At 34.5% G+C, this 21,587-nt stretch overlaps 2 protein-coding genes across 2 annotated transcripts; both read left to right on the top strand.

Moving 5' to 3' along the window:
* Window positions 1-729: 729 nt before the first annotated feature.
* On the top strand, window positions 730-9,805 carry LOC131934855 (uncharacterized). The gene is made up of 9 exons (XM_059290999.1): window positions 730-1,010; window positions 1,598-1,653; window positions 2,131-2,334; window positions 3,029-3,178; window positions 4,516-4,628; window positions 6,196-6,406; window positions 7,101-7,376; window positions 7,733-8,209; window positions 8,689-9,805. Exons 2-9 carry the CDS (start codon window positions 1,602-1,604, stop codon window positions 8,730-8,732), a joined length of 1,527 nt encoding a protein of 508 aa, XP_059146982.1. The 5' UTR covers window positions 730-1,010; window positions 1,598-1,601; the 3' UTR covers window positions 8,733-9,805.
* A 1,327-nt stretch (window positions 9,806-11,132) lies between these two features.
* LOC131934856 (uncharacterized) lies at window positions 11,133-20,809 on the top strand. The gene is made up of 9 exons (XM_059291000.1): window positions 11,133-11,260; window positions 12,361-12,416; window positions 12,844-13,041; window positions 13,550-13,702; window positions 13,986-14,098; window positions 17,460-17,667; window positions 18,531-18,806; window positions 19,133-19,564; window positions 19,997-20,809. Coding segments are annotated over exons 1-9 (1,488 nt in total). The 5' UTR covers window positions 11,133-11,258; the 3' UTR covers window positions 20,047-20,809.
* The last annotated feature ends 778 nt before the right edge of the window (window positions 20,810-21,587 follow it).

Raw genomic sequence — 21,587 nt, 5'->3', positions numbered from 1 at the left:
ACTTTAACATCGGTGTTATATTTTAAATTATATGCTTTTTCTGAAATAGTTTTAGATGTAATAACTAAACTTTTTAAAGTGTAATTTCCTTTGCGAATTTAAGAACAACGTTTAATTGTTAAGTCAATTATGTTCTGTAAATAATAAAAAAAAAATGTTTATATGTTGTTTTTACTGTTCTTTCTTAATGTCATTTGCTTTTAAATTTATATATTTATTTATATATATGTATATATATATATGTATATATATATATATATATATATATATATATATTATATATATATATATATATATATATATATATATATATATATATATATATATATATATATATATATATATGTACATGTATATGTATAATACAACGACTGCCAACACAACATGTCTCTATTAACTCTACAAAAGGTGTGTTAAATATGTTAGTATGACAGCGATAGCTTATCTTCTATACAATGTACAACATGACATTTTCGCCCGACACACCATGAAATACACACAAGCACGATTGATACACTCCAATGCCCACCACCTGTATCCTGTGTGTAGTGCCTAACTCGACTTGCGACAAGGAACTAAGTCGCTGGTTCTATTTATAGCTGCGATGTGTTTTGTCATTACGGGTTTTAAAATACCATTCAGCAACAGGGATGAAATTTTACTTCAATACTTCCCTCTTACTGCCAATGTGAATTACAAGTTACATTTCCTACAGTAAGTTGCTAAAATCGTGATTAAAGTTGTATACTATATTTCAAGTAGGTTATACAGATAAGCTTGTATTAGGATACAACACGCCAAGACACAAATGTGCTTTTATAGAACTGTGAATGTATTTGAAGCCCAAAATACCACGGTCTAGATTTGCGCACTTGTTAAATACGATAAGACGAACAACAAACCAGTAACAGGAAGGTGACATAACCGTTACAGTCTGGTTAAAGTCTCTTGTCTCCTTGAACTGTATGAGGATGTTGTAATGTACATACAGACATGGTAAAAAATACACAGTAAGTGTTGAACCTCATATTCGCATTATCCTCAACATATAAATATATATCTTCTTCATAAATAGAATATTTTAACAATAGTTTCTTTTTTTTATTAGATGTTTGCACCATTTATTAAAAAATACACACTTTTGCCATAGTTTGTACCATAATTTTGGAACAATTCAATTACATTTAATGCGTAATATGAAATACTAAACGTTTAAAGTAGAGATTACAGTATATATGTACTTTATATAGTTAGCTCATCATTATATCGTCATTTATAAACCCGTTACTAGGAGGCAACAAAGCAAGTTTTTAATCTTTAATAATTTCTCTGATCATAAAACTTTGAATAAAACTTGTACTTAATTCCGAAGATTAGATCATGTAAGAATTGACTCTAAACATACTTTACTATTTGACAAAAACGTTACAAAAAGCAGAAAATGGAATACACAATAAATTGCTTTTAAATTTAAAGAAATATTGAATTAATCATTGAAATATACTTGGAATAAACTACGAAACTATTTTTAAAAGAACTTAGTCTACATTATATCAATTGTCACATATCTTACTTAATAATCATACATAAAATCTAGGTAAATGGAGTTCAAGTTCCTGCTAGTGATATGTGTCGTTGTACTTTTGAATCTACGTAAGTATAAATATTGCCTGTACATCTTTCTAAACACATTTAGAAAATAAATCAACAAAAATCCAAACGATAAGAATATTTAAACCACACAATTCTTTGTCAAAGGTATTCGTTAGGATTAAAACAGTGGTTCTATAACAAAAGCAAATAATTTTCATTACAATATACATACACACAAGTATTTATATATATATATATATATATATATATATATATATATATATATATATATATATATATATATATATATATATATATGCACACCTAAAATAAGTGAAAGAATAAATAATCTACTAACAGTTACCTAAAATAGTGATACAATAAATAATAATTAGAAAACTGTTTATTAAAAGAAAAACAAAAAAGTTAAATTATCTTTTATCCTGATAGGAATCCCACAAATGTGTTATTATCTAAATAAAGCAGTAAAAACCATAAGAAAATATTTTCCTACTAAACATTTCTCTGTCCGTTAAGTTTTAAAAGCATCGGTTGGTGAGAGCTGCGACAGTGTTGTTGAAGAAAGGCATGGGTTGGTGTTATACTGCAGAACATTCTTCACGATGGGCCTGAAATGGGTCGTGGAAATCAACAACACTAGGATTAATGTCGGAGAGTGTACGTATAGTTACCGATCACAAGCACTTCAGTGCCGGCTCGCATCGTCTAACCTTTACGATGGTAAGTTGAATAAAGAATATAGACTTTCTAATTTTAGACGGTTTCTCTTTAGATATAACAACTTATGGTGATTAAGGTGCAACTGTAGGGGGCTGATAACAATGCATGTGTTTGTGTTGTGTGTTAAAATAATATAATGAACGATTTAAAAGTTATTTCAGTCTAAAGTTAAAATTAAACCTTATCCCTATCTTCTATAGTGTTTTAATGAAATAAAGGAAACATCTTTCATTTCGTCGTCGACATGTCAAATCAAAAATCCTTTGTTTGATTTAGCATATCTTTTCGTTAGTTCTGATTCAGATTCAATCACATTCTTAAAACTTTATAAAATAAAACTGCGTGCATTAGATAAGAAATGATATTCCCAACAACAAATAATACAGAACAGTTTGCTTTAAAAAAAGTCAAGTGTTGTCCCTTGCTCTCTTCCTTTTTTAAACATCAACTCTCATTAGAAGAGGACGGCTTCGCCTAGCGATAGAGAGATAGACTTCTAAACCGAAAGTCTCGAGTTCGAATTCGCCATCAAGTCAGTAGAATTTCCCTTTATTAATCCAGGCGGCTGGACATACTGCTGACCACACTATCCCTTCATATTGCGAGTTTAATTATTCCATATATTATTCTGTGAACCCGATAAACTCTAATTCATCTGCCCCGTGTGTTTTAAAGCGAAAACTGTTTATTCCAGACTATGACATTGGGATTGTCCCAAATGCAAGTTCCCAGTTCACATCCTACTTAACAGTGTATCAAGTTCCGAGAGAGCTGACTAAAGTCAGGTGTATACCTCTCTTACCAGTCCTCACTACCGGTTCTACATGTGCGATTACAGTCGTAGGTAAGACATCATCTGTTGTTCACACGAAAAGTTATGCGGGTTAAGTTAAGAGGTAAAATAGTTAACTTGGGTAGTGTAGTTTATTTCAGAAGTAATCGTTTAGGTCTAACTTCATGCAAATGTATTCTAAATATGGCGTGCTATTTATAAAAAAAAATGATGCAGTTTAGTATCTCTTTTAAAAAAATGATTACTAAAAAAAATAATTCTAACATACATCTGAGTTCAAACTTTAAACTAGTGGTCAACTATACAAACTTTAGACTAATGGTCAACTATACAAACTTTAGACTAATGGTCAACTATACAAAATTTAGACTAATGGTCAACTATACAAACTTTAGACTAATGGTCAACTATACAAACTTTAGGCTAATGTTCAACTATACAAAATTTAGACTAATGGTCAACTACACAAACTTTAGACTAATGGTCAACTATACAAACTTTAGACTAATGGTCAACTATACAAACTTTAGACTAATGGTCAACTATACAAACTTTAGACTAATGGTCAACTATACAAACTTTAGACTAATGGTCAACTATACAAACTTTAGACTAATGGTCAACTATACAAAATTTAGACTAATGGTCAACTATACAAAATTTAGACTAATGGTCAACTATACAAACTTTAGACTAATGGTCAACTATACAAATTTTAGACTTATGGTCAACTATACAAACTTTAGACTAATGGTCAACTATACAAACTTTAGACTAATGGTCAACTATACAAACTTTATACCAATGGTCAACTATACAAACTTTAAACTAGTGGTCAACTATACAAACTTTAGACTAATGGTCAACCATACAAACTTTAAACTAGTGGTCAACTATACAAACTTTAGACTAATGGTCAACCATACAAACTTTAAACTAGTGGTAAACTATACAAGCTTTAGACTAATGGTCAACCATACAAACTTTAAACTAGTGGTCAACTATACAAGCTTTAGACTAATGGTCAACTATACAAACTTTAAACTAGTTGTCAACTATACAAACTTTAAACTAGTGGCCAGCTATAAAAACTTTAAACTAGTGGTCAACTATACAAACTTTAAACTCGTGGTCAACTATACAAACTTTAAACTAGTGGCCAGCTATAAAAAAACTTTAAACTAGTGGTCAACTATACAAACTTTAAACTAGTGGTCAACTATACACATTTTAAACTAGTGGTCAACTATACAAACTTTAAACTAGTGGTCACTTATACAAACTTTAAACTAGTGGTCAACTATACAAACTTTAAATTAGTGGTCACTAATAAAAACTTTAAACTAGTGGTCACCTATAAGATTTAAATTATTTGTGTTCCTCAACAGTGCGACCGTACAAAACACTTTGCAACAGCTCCTTAACAAACTCTGGTCAAACATTTCAAGTCACCTGCAGATTCCTGGTCTACCCAAAAGGCACGTGCAGTCTCAACTCACAGGTAAATCCTAACATCATCTTTTCCAAGACACATGGGGCCGCCACAGAAAGGTCCCTTCACTTTTGTCGGTCACCGGCAATTTTCTGGCAGTCCCCCATGACAGTCCTGCCTCTGCCAGCTGCAACCTGGTAGTCCCACATGACAGTCCTGCCTCTGCCAGCTGCTACCTAGCAGTCCCCCATGACAGTCCTGCCTCTGCCAGCTGCTAACTAGCAGTCCCCCATCACAGTCCTGCCTCTGCCAGCTGCTACCTGGTAGTCCCCCATCACAGTCCTGCCTCTGCCAGCTGCTACCTGGTAGTCCCCCATCACAGTCCTGCCTCTGCCAGCTGCTAACTAACAGTCCCCATCACATTCCTGCCTCTGCCAGCTGCTAACTAGCAGTCCCCCATGACAGTCCTGCCTCTGCCAGCTGTTTCACCGCTGTACGCCTCCACGTCTCCCTTGACCTATCATAGAACATAATACACATAAAAACAGAATATAGATTTTTAGAAACAAAAATTCTTGATTATACATTTTTGAACGCTCAAGAAAATAAAAAATAGATAAACAATTGTTTTAACAAATAACAGCAGCATTCTCATAGCGTATAATAAAAAGCTTTAAAAAGTAATAATAATAAAAGAAAAAAAAAAAGAATTAATTAAAACTTTTTATGTTTTTCAATGTAAGCCATATTCGCTAAAATGTTGAGGAGATTTCATGAGCGACCAACGATGAAATTGAATAACAATGCAATTTAGATTAATTTAATACCAAGAAATTATTGTTGTCTTCGAAGGCTAATGTATCATGAAAGATTGGACAAAAGTTTGAAAAAATACTAGAGAGGACTGAATTGAGTTAACAGCAGTGGCGTAGGCAGGGGGGGAGGGGGGGTTAGGGGGGGTCATAACCCCCATAGACCCCTCGGTATATATATATATAAAGTATGAAGGGGGTGCAAATAGAAAGTTTGAGGGGGGTGCAAATCGAAAGTTTGGCCCCGGTAAAAATTGGACCCCCCCCTTGAGACGATCCTGGCTACGCCACTGGTTAACAGAATCTACCACAACACCATAAAGAAGAAAAAAAGAAACTACCAATGAAGAGACATTGTAAAAGCTCATAAAAATAAAAATGTTACTATCGTTGTTGCGTTTATTCTTATCTTATGCAAAATTATGCACACAGCCTACCATCCTAAAGCTCTACGCTACTTCAAGCTGTTCTAGTATGTAAATACTCTTTTTTATAATATGGGTTGACCTTTTTTTAAATAAAGTATTTTAAGTAAAATCACCATCTCTCAGTGGCGTAGGCAGGGGGGGGTTAGGGGGGGGGTCATAACCCCCCCATAGACCCCTCGGTATATATATATATAAAGTATGAGGGGGTGCAAATCGAAAGTTTGAGGGGGGGTTGCAAATCGAAAGTTTAAGGGGGGGGGGGGACGTGCAAATTGAAAGTTTGAGGGGGGGGGGTGCAAATCGAAAGTTTGTTCCCGGGTAAAAATTGGAACCCCCCCCCCCCCCTGAAAACAATCCTGGCTACGCCACTGCCATCTCTTATTGTATGTGTTTCAGTTCGTACTCCCTGATACAGACCAGCTACAGCTACAAACAACCTACAGTCACGAGCAAGTCAATGGGAAACCACTCTACCAGACAACATGCACCATAGAGGGGATCGTCCACAACGTACTGTACTCGCCCTTTAGAGTCGAGGCCCACCCGGACGTGGAGAATGGCGACAAGTATTCAACACTCAGTGATTGGATCTCGCTCGATAACTTTGGTAAATTGTTGAATTCATGCACGTTTAGAAACCGTGTATAATTCTCTTCATGGAGACCATAGAAAACACCACACAGCTTAGCCACCACCCTCTTCCCCTCCTGGCAAGTGATCTGTGGTTCACCCCGAATGTTTACAATCGTAGAGCCGGGTTAGTGACGGCTATAGGCCTGGTAAGTAGGTCACCAACCAGTTCTACGGCTTAATAAAATCTGCCTGAGCCATAGAACTGGCTGGTGACCTACTTACCAGCCCTATTGGGGGCAGATAATTTAGTATTAAACGATTTGAAACGAAGGGGAGGTAACAATTTCTAATTGATCTTTTCTTTGTCTGTAAACGGCTGCTTTCACTGGGTGGGAGGGGGGGGGGGGGGTTGTGTTGAATTCACAAATTATGAATTGCTGATAAGCAGAAAATAATACAACTAGATGGCGGCGTACACTACGTAGCGGGTCAGCTCGTTTTTTTTTTTATAAATCGCATAATGGAAAACATTTCCCTGAGTAAAAAAAAATAAATTAGAAGGTATTTCCTGGACCTTTTATTTCGCAAAAAGTAACACTAACATGATTTACTACGTTTTCGACCCACGTAAGTCATGCCTAAGACCGGACTCTTAATAATTAAATGATTATAATGATTTTGTGCTATACATCAAAGTTTCTATACACTCGTCTTATTTCTTTAATTAGACCAGACACTGGTGTTTACTGTCAACAAATTGACTACGGACATCAGCGTCAAAAAACAGCAACAAGTCAACTTCCTGTGTTACGTCAACAACATCCCCGACCTGACCCTCACACTGTACAAGGGCGACCTCCGCCAGGTGATATACAGAAGTCCAGTGGTCAATACGCTTCAGTACACCCTGTACATGACGTCATGCAGTGACTCAGACGTGTACATCTGTCGGACAGATAATGACATCATCATTGAGAAAAGGATCACCGTCATCCTAAACTCTTGTAAGGCATTTGGATATATATATATATATATATATATATATATATATATATATATATATATATATATATATATAAAGACATATATACATATATATATATATATATATATATATATATATATATATATATATATATATATATATATATATAGACATATATATATATATATATATACACACACACACACATATATATATATATATATATATATATATGTGTGTGTATATATATATATATATATATATATATATATATATATATATATATATATATATATATATATATATATATATATATATATATATATATATATATATATATATATATATATATATATATATATTCATATATTGCAGGTGGAACAGAGGACACGTCAACAACATACACTATCGTCGTTTACGTTGCTTTGCCTCTCTGCCTCATCATCCTCATCGTTATTGTTACCATTTCTGTCGTCTGCATTAGACGAAAGATAAAACTACGCAACGCCCTCCTAGAGGCTCAGGCCCGTAGAACTGGTGACATCAATATGACAGCTTTCCCGAGCAGAACCTCGAGAGGATGTTCCAGGGGGCGCGGACGCTCATGCCATAGAGGTCATCGGTCAAGAAATCCACACGTAACAAACCAGCCATCTTATGACGTCAGATACACGGCTAACCCCCCGTCATACAGCTCTATTTTCCATACAAGCTCGAACAATGACGTCATACCGTCGGCGGATATTCCCGCATTTTACCCTCTTTCCCCGCCGTACGAAACTGTATACACTCAAGTCGAGGGCGAACATCAAAGTGCTGTCCCTCAATGTAATCAAGAAAACAACAAGCCTGGTAAGAGTTTCAGTTCTTGAAACATTTCTCGTTATTTTATTTACTGTATGTCTACACGACACATGTAACCAATAACATAATTGGTTAAACAATCAAAAACACACATGTTTTGTAAAAAAAAAAATTGTGTTTAAATGTAAACATTAGTTTTGAGGTAGAAGTTTATGTTTTCAAAATGGCCAGTGATTTGTAAATGCAATCGTAATGCAAACCAACACAGTTTATATCAGAAACTAACAGCAAGACACATTGATTAGGAAACTTTTAAAACAAGATCCTAAGAGAATGTTATTATAAAAAAAACTATTCAGTTTAAATGTATCAACACAACATAATCGAATTAAAGAAGTATGGTTAAGGTAGACTATTATTTGTTGAAATGTATGTAGATTGTTAGAAAACAAAAATTCAATGCAATAATTGTATGTAGTGATCTTCAATTTGAATGTTTACAATCTCGCTTTTTTTTTCCATTACAGGTGATTCAATAATCGACCTACCCCCTCCATATCCAGGAAGTTAAATGATACTTCGTATCGCCTTTCACTAACACTAATACTGTTTTTATATGAAACATGTTAAGCACATTTATACGTCATTATAAAACCCATATAAGAGAATCTGACATTCTATGTTAACAAGTTGCCTATTTATCTTTTATGTTCTGATATTGACGTTTACGGTGCAGGAGGAATAAAACTATTGCTCTCACTGTATACAAAAAGGTGTGGCTAAATGGGACTAATGGGCTAATTGCCTCCAGAAGCGTAGCGACCCTTCCCGGCGCCCGGGGACAAACTTTTGGATTTGCACCCCCCCCCCTCGAGATTTCGATTTGCACCCCCCTCAAACTTTCGATTTGCACCCGCCCCCCTCCTCAAACTTTCAATTTGCACCCCCCTCGAGATTTTAATTTGCACCCCCCTCAAACTTTCGATTCGCACCCCCCCTCAACCTTTCAATTTATTTTTCCAACCCATTTTGGCGCCCCCTAAGGTCGGCGCCCGGGGACATGTCCCCCCCCCCCCGCCCCCCCACCCCTGCCCCCTCGCTACGCTACTGATTGCCTCAGCCATACCGATTAGGATATAAGACAAAAACACAGTCCGCATTGTGACACCATCCACCTATAAGCTATATGTATGTACACGTTTTAGACCTTAAGATACGTATTTATGTAGAGATTTTTTTTAATATGTTATACACAAATTTATTTGAATACTTTAATTAAATTAATGATATATCCATAAGTACAACACACAATAAATTATACAACTTGAGAACAATAACTCTGCATTATTTACAACATGGTGTCCACAGAAATAAAGAATTAATTTTTTAATACAGAAGTTGTAAGCTGAGGAATGACCTCTTTAAAATGTGTATAGTCAAGTTGCCTTTCTGACCTGTTGTGACATGGGGCAGGGGAGGTAGATTTGACCTGTTTCTGAGACTCAGCTGACATTGGTGTTTTTTTTTTTTTTAAACATGTTAAAAACATGCTTTGCGATTGTAAGGACATCTTGTAAACAATGTTTCTTCCAGGCGTTTTTCTCCGGGAGGGATGAGGGGGGGAGACACTTAATATTTTCAGACTAAATTTTCCGGGGGGGGGGGGGGCAGACACTGATAAAAATATGTTATATAAATTCTATTTTGTTCGGAGCGCAGGGGTGGGAGGGGGGGGGTGGGGGGGGGGGCAGTATGCCTGGAGGAGACTCTGCTTTTAAATGTTGCATCTAAGTTCCATAAAGCGGACCGATTGCTTTAAGACTGTAACACGGTTGTTGTTCTGATAGATTGATAAGGATGGTGTTTGACTTTACACTAAAAACGTCCTGTGATATATGACTATATGTATTTAATGGTATAGTTATTTGTTTGTTTTTTCAAATTTTAACACGATGTAATATGCTCTTTATTAATTCCTTTTGAAAAACAATTTATATATAATTTTGATTGCTTTTAATGGCAGCTTATATAATAATATTTTTTTTTTGTTTTACTTCAAATAAAATATTAAAATTAAAGATTTTATTCGTTTGTATTTATTATTTTTTTGAAGACATTTGGTCTTATCTGATGTTTCATCTATCTCAAGTTTGATATCCTACGGATGAGAACTAGTAATAGTTTTCGCTACCTGTATTGTGGTTGTTTATCGTTAAGGGTCGTCCATAAATGACGTCACACTCGTAGGGGGAAGGGAGGGGGCCGTAATTTTGTGACGGTGTGTGATGAGAAGGGGGGGGGGGGGGGTTCAGAGGGTGTGACGTCACAGTTTTGCATTGTAAAAAAGCAATGTTAGAAAACAAGTTTTAACCGTTATTTCGCGTTTAGGAATCGGTTTTAATAAATTGTAATAGGAATTTATCAAAATACTCAATGTTGACAGAGTTCTGACAAGATTTTGAAAAAATTCAACAGCATTTTTGAGGGGGGTTGTAGGCTGAGGTGTGACGTCATTTTAGGGGGGGGGTCTGCCTTTTTGTGACGACGTGTGACGGAGGGGGGGGGGAAGGAGGTAAAAATCGTCAACAAAAGTGTGACGTCATTATGGATGACCCCTTACGTGTACAAAGTTGAATCGCACTTGTTGTGGAAGCTCTATAATAGCGCTTGCACATTCAAAATTTTGTTTAGCGGACTTCATTAAGTTCAAAGCTCCGAGAGACTTCTCTAAATTTTTGCTCACTTTACTTTGTGATATGCTTTTTTTCCCAGTGTAGTAACAGTTGATTTGATTGCATATTTTTTTAAAGAACACCTTGTTGGCAGCTTTAAAAATTCATTATCAAGGTGTGGTCAGACAAATGAGTGCGTAATCGCAAACTCTAGAGCAAAGTTTAGGACATTTGCTTGCTATTTGCTTGCTGATAACTATAAATACGTTCCTGATTCGAATACCAAGGCCTAGTTTAGTCTTATCTACAGATATGGCAAGGTGAAAAACAAACATGTAACAATATGGAAGCACTGCTGTTTCCTTCAAATAAAAATAGCTTCCCATTTTGAACTAACTGACGGATATATTAGCGTGCAGAAAAAAATGTAAGTCATAAATCTGTTATGTACTCTATACAATTATGATTATTAAGTTATTCTATTCTATTCTATTCTATTCTATTCTATTCTATTCTATTCTATTCTATTCTATTCTATTCTATTCTATTCTATTCTATTCTATTCTATCCTATTCTATCCTATTCTATCCTATTCTATCCTATTCTATCCTATTCTATCCTATTCTATCCTATTCTATCCTATTCTATCCTATTCTATCCTATTCTATCCAATTCTATCCTATCCTATCCTATCCTATCCTATCCTATCCTATTCTATCCTATTCTATCCTATTCTATCCTATTCTATCGTATTCTATCGTATTCTATCCTATTCTATCCTATTCTATCCTATTCAATCCTATTCTATCCTATTCTATCCTATTCTATCCTATTCTATTCCATTTTATTCCATTCTATTCCATTCTATTAAATTCTAATTCCATTCTAATTCCATTCCATTCCATTCTATTCTATTCCATTCTATTGCATTCTATTGCATTCTATTCCATTCTATTCCATTCTATTCCATTCTATTGCATTCTATTGCATTCTATTGCATTCTATTCCATTCTATTCCATTCTATTCCATTCTATTCCATATATTCCATTTTTTCCATTTATTCCATTTATTCCCTTTATTCCATTTATTCCATTTATTCCATTTATTCCATTTATTCCATTTATTCCTTTTATTCCATTTATTCCATTTATTCCATTTATTCCATTTATTCCATTTATTCCATTTATTCCATTTATTCCAATTATTCCATTTATTCATTTTATTCTATTTATCCCATTTTATATCGTCCCATGCCACACTGTACAATTCCATGTCATGCCGTCCTTTGAAATCCCAGACTCGCATTGACTTTAATCTCAAAATGAGGACGAAGAAAAATGACTTTAAAAAATACACTTTTAATTCAACCAAATTTGCCAAGAAATTGTAGCAACTACAAAACCTCATAATTAGTAAAAAAAAAAATTATTTTTAAAAATTATTTCATTCTACAAAAAATATAATATAATGTGCCTTCACTTTTAAATCTGTATGTTTCAATAACAATCCGCTAAACATATCACTAGGTCAATACATCACAAGCTGTTGCTGTATATATGTGTAGAAATACTTCTCCAATCATGTAAGTACAAACACAGGGCTTGGTTATATCTCTAAACATATGCCATACACCAACAGATAACGTTATTCGATAGATAAGAATCCCATGAACATTGAGTGGGCTATGTACAACTCAAAAGTTATTACAGATTACATATTTATATATGTATATATATATATATATATATATATATATATATATATATATATATGCTTATATATATATATGTATATGTATATATATATATATACATATATATATATATATATATATATATATATATATATATATATATATATATATATATATATATATATATATAAGCATATGCATATGTATACATATTAAAATTACACATATTTTATTATAAAAGATATTAAAACATTAGTTCCTTTGTTCAAGTGTAATACATGAACAATGCTTCTAGAGTTTCTTTCAATTTGTAAAGCATCAGAGGCTGCAAGCTGCGATAGAGTTGTAAAAGAGAATGATGCGCTCATTGTTAACTGTAGCGGCAAGTATAACGAGTACGCCATGAATTGGTATGTGTACGTGGAGGAACGTCCAGTTTTTGTGGGACAATGTACACACAATATTTTGTACTCACACACGCAGTGCCATCTGACGCAGTCCAATTATAACTTAGGTAAGTATAATGATGGACATATGCAAGCTAACTATAGACAGCTTTTTACTTTCCAGTACAAAATTATACGTTTAAAATGTTGGTGTTGAGTTAGAAATAATGTCAAGTGGGTCTAATTTTGATAAATGCTTAGGTAAATCTTTTGTTTGAAATCATATGTTCACAAACCTTAGCGAAGCTAAAGAGCATACCTGGTATAAATATTATACAAACGATGTTAATTAATTCAACATAATTTAGCAAATATCAATCAATGTCACGTACAATATAAGTGTTTACGATCTCATTCAATAACAATTATTCCCGGCTAGAATAAATAATTTTCCATGTCAAAATTAAATTGAAATGTTTTAAAGAATTTTCATTGTTACGATTTTTAAAATCATTTTAAAGTTTGTTTTCCTAAATGGGAGAACTAATTATGTTAAATAATAAAATTGATATGCATCGCTCTACTTCATATTCCGTTAGTTTTTTCCAAAATGTAACGAACAATAATAATTTTCAGACTATGAGATAGGAAATTTCACGGTAAAAAGTTCACCCTTCACAACTTACCTCAAAGTGTTTCATGTGCCGCGAACGTTGACTCAAGTTGCATGTGTTAAGACAAGCGGTTGGAATAGGCAGACTTTATCTAAGTGCGAGATTACAACTGTAGGTAAGTTTCTAGTGAAGTGCACAGGTAATTTATTTCAGAAATTTAGTACTGGTAATAGCATAATGATGGGTGTTTTAGAGATCATTATATATATACGCTTAATTAAGTTACATAAAATAATATGCTAATGTAGATGATGTAGTACTGTCTGTTGACTAATTTGGGTTATTATTACTCGAGTAAATAATAATATTTCTGCCTTCCTTAAAATAAACGTTTTATTCTAGCATACATTTACAGTATCGGCCAAGATAAGGTTACAAATATTCCTCTATTTTCTCAGTACCGCCTTACAGCACCTATTGTAACAGCTCCGTCGCCAACTTTGGTCAAACATTTCTGATCACCTGTACATTTTTGGTCTACCCACAAGGCAGGTGTAGGCTCAACTCACAGGTAAAAACGTATTTTAATCACATGCTTTAAATGGACTACTGTAAGAAATAAATTTTTCCCACTAAAATGATTTCGAAAACTCTACATGTTTCAATTATAATATGTTAAGAAGGAATGTGTTGGTGGAAGTCTCTAAGACGTGAAGATTAGTGTTTCTTCCCGACTTTTTATCTCTTGGGGGGGGGGCACTTGAAATTTCCGGGGGGGGGGGCGGTAGACTTTCTTCGGGGGGGGGGGGGCAGACACTGTTAAAAGTATATATTTTCTATATAAATTTCATTTCGTTCGGGGGGCGGTAGACTTTTTTTCGGAAGAGATGCCTGGAAGAAACTCTGTTGAAGATATCAATAAACACCAGTTCACATTAATCTAGTGAAGAATTTGATGATCTGCATAACTACATTTTCTAGATTTGTTTGGACAAGTAATTTACCTCTTTAAGTCCGTAATTATGTTCACGATATACCGGAATTATTTTTTTCACCCATTTTTGTCAGTACCCCTGCGGCCTAACGACCCATATCTTTTTACCCGTTGATTTAAACCCCACACATTATGGATAAAAATTAATCATAATTAAATACACTACACGCACATATAAATTTTAAGTAATTATTTATTTATTAAAGAAAGGTAATTACTTAGCTTTAGAGAAAAAAAAATAAAAAGTTGATTTTCTTCGAGCAAAAAATATGCTTATGTCTGTAAAATTAATGATAGGAATTACTTTTCATGAGTTCTTATTCAAAGAAAACGAAAGTACTTTCAATTTTCTACAAAAATCATGGATTGGATTAGTCTCGGTATAAATACTGTAATTTTGGTTAATTTTATAATGCGGCGACGTAAACTTTCAGATACATTCCGAATTGTTAAAAATGCCGTTTTGCTAGTTGTTTTACAAAAACAATTTTATAACATACAAAAATCAACCTAACAAGAACACTACACGAAGTAAGTACAACACAAAATGGCCGTTCTAGCGTTATCATGACCTAGATTTACGATAAAAAAAACTTGGATTCTGAAAAACAACGAATTAAATAGAGAAAATTTTACCGGACGCTGGGAGCGTCGTTACGGTCTTAAAGCAGTTTTAAAGAGTTCGCTAAAATTTGTAAACTATCAAGTTACAAGATCTGACAACAAACTGACCCTCGATTTACAGAATACAGACATTGTTAAAAATGAAAAAAATGATATAACGTTTAATTACGTGTGTAAATCAAGAGATCAACATATTTATCAGTTTCAGAGGTGTTGCGAGGCGGGTGCGGGGGTGCGGACCGCACCGGGTGACATCATTTAAGGGAGTGACACCAAGACACAAAAAAATAGCAAGATAGCTAGAATAAATATGTTTTTGACAGTTCAATGAATGACGAATTAGAGTTAAAAATCATTTAAAGTACATAATGGCGATCCCAACAGGGGAGTGGGGGGGTAAAACGATAACGTTAACATACAAATAATAGAAAAAGCAATGCTTATCCCACTTTATTAAGAAACGACAAAAAATAAATGTCGTTAGAATTCTTCTTCTTCGTTCTTAATTTTTAGTGTTGGAGGGGATCGAGCCTTATATGCCAGAGGGTTTGAACTCGAGACTTTTTCGAATTTATCAACCATGAGCTTTTGCCGACTCGACCACGCCTCCAACACAATTAAGGATTACGTGTCAACTGGTTATGTGCCATTGAGGCCATTGACTCCGATTTCAGCCTGCTTTTCTTTTTGGATTTGCTTCCATAGCCTTTGTCCAACCATGAACAAACTACAAGGCAGCAGTTTTTTGAATTTCGGAGTTGTCTCTCCTAGAAGTGTGGCTGTCCCCAGCTAGCGAGCCCCATCTGTACGAGGGCTCGAACTCAAGACTTTTCGGTTTAGCAACCATGAGCTTTACCGACTCGACCACGCCGACCCCCTCGTTAGTTATAAAGCTTTAACTGGGGGTGACACCAACTGCAAAATTTACAGAGATAAATTAGGGTGGGGGGAGACACCAAGAGGGTCGGCACCGAGTGACGCCCGACCTAGCGACGCCACTGATCAGCTTGTCATCATGTCGACTAAGGGCCGCACTTATGTTTGAAATCTTAGTTTTCTCTCCTAAATTGGGCATTGTGCCCAGCTTAAAAGCCCAATTCACCTTGGGACTCAAACTCGGGAATTTCGGTTTAACAGACATCAGCTCTTCCTTCTAATCACGTTATTATGGCGGTATTACAAAACGTATGTAACACTACCATATTTAGTATTTGCCAGAATTACCCACACATATCAACCTGCCGCGGTAACCTAGGAAATCATGCTCTTTTTCATCACATATGTAACAACAAATACAATGTGTTTACAATTTTGGCACCCCGTCAAAAAAGCGCACGACAAAAGAGCGCCGACATAAGAGCGCTGACAAAAGAGCGCCGACATAAGAGCACCGACATAAGAGCGCACTAATTTCCCGACAAAAGAGCGCCGACATAAGAGCACAAACTAAAGATCGAAAACAATAGTTAATGGTTAATAAAAATTAACTCAGATCAGAAGGCATCGTTTGATGTTAACTCTTAATTGTTTCATTAAAAAACTAATTGTTCAGTTTCTTTAACTAAAAAACTGATAAAATCAACGTAAAGTCCAATTATTCAAAACGCAATCTAATAACAAATACAAAAATTTTAAATGTTAGGCCTAAATTTAGAATACAAACTGAAATGAAATGTAACAAACTGAAAATATATTTCAAATGAGTAAAACGTTTCTTTATAGTTGCATTTATATTGCTAAGTTGTGGGCTATACCTCGTAACTGTGATCTTGTTCCAGACGAAACTGGTTGATCAATTTATAAACAACAGGATGGTTTCTCCTTCGCCTCCCTATGTACGTATCCTGCCGATGATGACAGAACAACATCGTTCAGCATTTCAATCCATCCTCGGCAGCCATCGTTCTTGCAGCATCTCCATGTCGTACTTCCACCAGCATTTGCTCTGCCCTTTCCACATCTGTAGCCTTCGACCAAAATAATAACCTTCCCTTTCTGTGATTCGATCTTCTCCATATTAATTTGGGTTAGAAATATTTTCAAACTGCATTCATAACATATTAACCATAATATATAAATGTGTTTTTTAATTGGCTGCGCTCTTATGTCGGCGCTCTTTTGTCTGCGCTCTTTTGTCTGCGCTCTTTTGTCTGCGCTCTTTTGTCTGCGCTCTTTTGTCTGCGCTCTTATGTCGGCGCTCTTTTGTCGGCGCTCTTATGTCGGCGCTCTTTTGTCGGCGCTCTTTTGTCGTGCGCTCTTTTGACGGGTCACCTACAATTTCATGTAAATAAATTCATACCACTATGTGTTTCAGTTCGCACTTCCCGAGTCAGACATAAAATTACAAACCACCTACAGCCACAAATCAATATATGGGAGAGCACTCTATGAAACAACTTGCACGATTGAAGGGATAGTCCACAACATCATGTACACGCCCTTCAGAGTGGAGGTGTGGCCGGATGTGGACAATGGCGACACGTTCTCGACACTCAGTAACTGGATCTCGCTCGATAACTTTGGTAAATTACAGATTTATTGAACAATTATAGAAAATCAATTCACTTCGTCAAAATAGAAAATGTGTTAAAAACATGTATTTCGATTATTAAAATCGAAGTATTTTCAATTTCTCTTCATTTGCAATTCATCATATTCAATGTCTATATAGGGGTCCGCGTGGTCGAGTTGGTAAAGTTCATGGTTGCTAAAAAGTATCGAGTTCGAACCCTTGGGCAGATGAGGCTTGTTAGCTGGGGACTCTTCTAGGAGAGACAACTCCAAATCAAACAACTACCGCCTTGTAGTTTGTTCTTGGTTTGACAAAGGCTATGGAAGCAAATTCAAAAAGAAAAGCAGGCTGAAATCGGAGTCAATAGCCTCAAGGGCGCATAAAAAGTTGATACGTAATCCTTAATTGTGTTGGAGACGTGGTCAAGTCGCCAAAAAGTTCATGGTTGATAAATTCGAAGAAAGTATCGAGTTCAAACCTTCCTGCAGATAGGGCTCGATCCCATCGAACACTAAAAACTAAGAACGAAGAAGAAGAAGAAGATCAGTAAAAGAAACCAACACGTATTTACATGATTTTCAAAACAAACTATTATTTATTAATTTCTATTAAGCAGTTTTAGTTTCCAGAGTTAAAAGTGTCATATGTTTATTTAGCTCTCAATATGTATTTGATTTTAATGGGTTTTTTTTTTAATTTTAATTGCAAACATTGCAGTGTTTTATATCTAAAAAATATTTTTCATTTTTTTAAATATATATTTAAAGAAATAGTTGAATTTTGATTTAGAAATATTGCTTGCGCTCAAGCAAAATCATTTGGTGCTGTACTTCATAATTTATACTATAAAAGTCTCATGTTTATTTACACTAGACGACAGCCTAGTGTTTACTGTCAACAAATTGACTACACACATCAGCGTCAACAAACAGCATCCAGCCCACTTCCTTTGTCACGTCAACAACATCCCCGACCTGACCCTCACCCTGTACAAGGGCAACCTCCGCCAGGTGATATACAGAAGCCCAGTGGTCAACACGCTTCAGTACACCCTGTACATGACGTCATGCGGTGACTCAGAAGAGTACATCTGTCGGGCAGAAAATGACGTCATCATTGAGAAGCGTATCACTGTTAATCTAAAATCATGTAAGACACCTGTGTATATACGGTTATATATATATATGTATATATATATATATATATATATATATATATATATATATATATATATATATATATATATATATATATATATATATATATATATATATATATATATATATATATATATATATCATATATATATATATATATATATATATATATATATATATATATATATATATATATATATATATATATATATATATATTTCATATATATATATATATATATATATATATATATATATATATATATATATATACATGTCATATTCTATGTTTTTATATATTTATATATATATAATTCAGGTGGAACGGATGAGACTACAACATACGATATCGTCGTCTACACTGCAGTCCCCCTCTGCCTCATCATCCTTATCGTTATTATTACCATTACTGTCGTCAATGCCAGACGGAAGATCAAACTCCGTAACGCCCTTGATGCGGCTCACGCCCACCGCCCCGGTGACCTACACATGTCCAGCCGCCCAGTCCACGATAGCCATCAGTCGAGGAATTCACCTGCAGCAAACCAGACATCATATGACGTCAGATTCTCGGGTGACCCTCCGTCATACAGCGCCATATTCCACACCAGCGCGAACAATGACGTCCTACCGTCAGCGGATATTCCCGCATTTTACCCTCTTCCTCCGCCGTACGAAACCGTATACACACAAGTACAAGGCGAACCACAAAGGGATGTAACTCAATGTAATCAAGAAAATAACAAGCACGGTAAGAGTTAGTATATTTGTATAGTTTCTTGTAACGTTCCACTCAATGATATTAAAAGTGCCGCTTCTAAAATCGTTTCTCATTGAGAGTTGTTGCAAATAAAAGGTTTATTTAAATTTACCTTTAAAAAATGGCCGTCGATATGAAAATCGATCTTCATACTCAACTTCTGATAACAACGTCTGTATCGTAAAATATTACGAAGACAAATTGAATTAGTTAGCTTTTGCAGTCAGATTCCAACGGAATGTCAAAACGTATATTGCTAGTTTGTGTTGTTTCTATCAAATCGCTTTCTGTACCCTTTGTTTCTTTCCTCTCTCGTAAACATAAAATCAATGCCTTAAAAGAATTTGTTATCATAATAATTTCATAATTATCAATCATTATTTTCTATCTCATTTGAATTAATTACTTGTTTTTATATTACAGGTGATTCAACAAACAACCCACCTCCCCCTTATCCAGGAAGTCAACCATAGTTAAATATCAGCTGTCAAATTCGCAAATATTTTGTTTTATAAAAATAAATTCTGTCGGTCAACAAAAAAAAAAACCTACACGAACATATTATATTTATATTTAGTGACTAAATGACATTCCATTTTAACATGTATTCTGTATGTCTTTCTATATTTATTTAAAGTTATATTTAAGATGTATGATGAATATATATGGAAGAGAAATATTGATCTTACTATTTAAAATCATACTGTACGATAGATAAAATGGGCCATAAACCCTCATGTCATTTCGAATAAAAGTAGGCCTATATAACATAGCTCGGCATTGTGAGACATTCTACTTTTATGTATATTGATAGAAAAATTAAATTGTTTATAGTTTATACTTTTCAAAATTTCAAATATATCTTCTCTGTGTAATAAATATGCTTTTTTTATTAATTTATTTTTATTTTTTATTTTTAATATGGGATGACGTGGCCTGGAGGTAAAGCACTACGATCCTAATCGAAATTCTCGATTTCGAATCCAGGTTCAAGTCAGTGGAAAGTCCTTGGGTCCAGCCATCCTTGATGGGTACCTAAACCGTTTAGAGAAAGTAAAGAAGCTGGGCATAGTGCTGACCACATAATCTCTTCATACACCAAGTTCAAGGAATCTATAACTCTACTTCATCTGCCCAATTGATCGCTAGGTTTAAAAAGGAATCGTTACTTTTTTTTAAATAACAAAGCTTTAAAGTTTGCTTGAACCTACCGTTTAAATGCCACATCGACTTAACTGAAATGCCCCTGGCTGTAATGCAGCCATCGTTTTCATGGGTAGATAAAAGATCGATGGTTGTCATATCAACAAAAAAAAAAATTGTGGTATAATTGTGTTTCATTTTTTGGTTTGGTATATATTTTATTCTTTACACTATATAATGTGCGTTATGTTCCTTTTTAGAGAAATAGTTTACCATTTTAATTCCGTTTACATAAAATGCTGATCATTTTTTTTACATTTTTGTTCTGTTTTTCTTTAGAACATATTTATTGAAATAGAAAATGTATAAAAAACTAACCTTTAATTTGAATAATTTTATAAACATGTTTTATTTGCTATTTTATTCAGTATAAAAAAAAAATAATTTTCTACTTATCAGACTTTTAATTAAAAATTTATCCTTACCTATATTTTAATTGTTTACCATTGCGTATTTTAATAGTTATCTTTATTCTAAACTGGCTTGAAGTGTAACGGTTGTAATATCGTCAAAACACTAGGCTTCTTTTTTCTATGGCATATTTAGCATCTCGTTCAGCAGAACTCATTCTTCTTTAGCTCCGATAGGCGTGGTCACCCTTTTCTCATTTTTCTAGTTGATAAGCAATTTTTCAATGTTCTTGCAATGGTTTCGATCCTACTGTATTAAAGAGACCACCTAGTTAAAAGCTTAGTGATAACATTAGCGTGGTGAAATAACATAACGCTCGATTGCTAACTTTAGAGCCAAGAATATTAGCACAATGTATCTCTAGTACAGAGGCGTAGCGAGGGGGGGGGGGGGGTCGGGG

This window comes from Physella acuta, unplaced genomic scaffold (genome assembly GCF_028476545.2).
Source record: "Physella acuta isolate Inbredline_101_S28 unplaced genomic scaffold, ASM2847654v3 ptg000118l, whole genome shotgun sequence".
In the NCBI taxonomy this organism is placed as follows: Eukaryota; Metazoa; Mollusca; class Gastropoda; family Physidae; genus Physella; species Physella acuta.
Note: the sequence above shows the minus strand (reverse complement) of the source record. Positions and strands in the feature narration are given on the sequence as shown.

Excerpts from the sequence above, each read along its gene's own strand:
- LOC131934855 (XM_059290999.1), top strand. The coding sequence starts at position 1,602 with ATGGAGTTCAAGTTCCTGCTAGTGATATGTGTCGTTGTACTTTTGAAT. Across the intron at positions 1,654-2,130 it reads CGTTGTACTTTTGAATCTAC|TTTTAAAAGCATCGGTTGGT; the intron begins GTAAGTATAAAT and ends CTGTCCGTTAAG. Across the intron at positions 8,210-8,688 it reads TCAAGAAAACAACAAGCCTG|GTGATTCAATAATCGACCTA; the intron begins GTAAGAGTTTCA and ends TTTCCATTACAG.
- LOC131934856 (XM_059291000.1), top strand. Across the intron at positions 12,417-12,843 it reads AGAAATACTTCTCCAATCAT|CATCAGAGGCTGCAAGCTGC; the intron begins GTAAGTACAAAC and ends CAATTTGTAAAG. Across the intron at positions 13,042-13,549 it reads GCAGTCCAATTATAACTTAG|ACTATGAGATAGGAAATTTC; the intron begins GTAAGTATAATG and ends AATAATTTTCAG.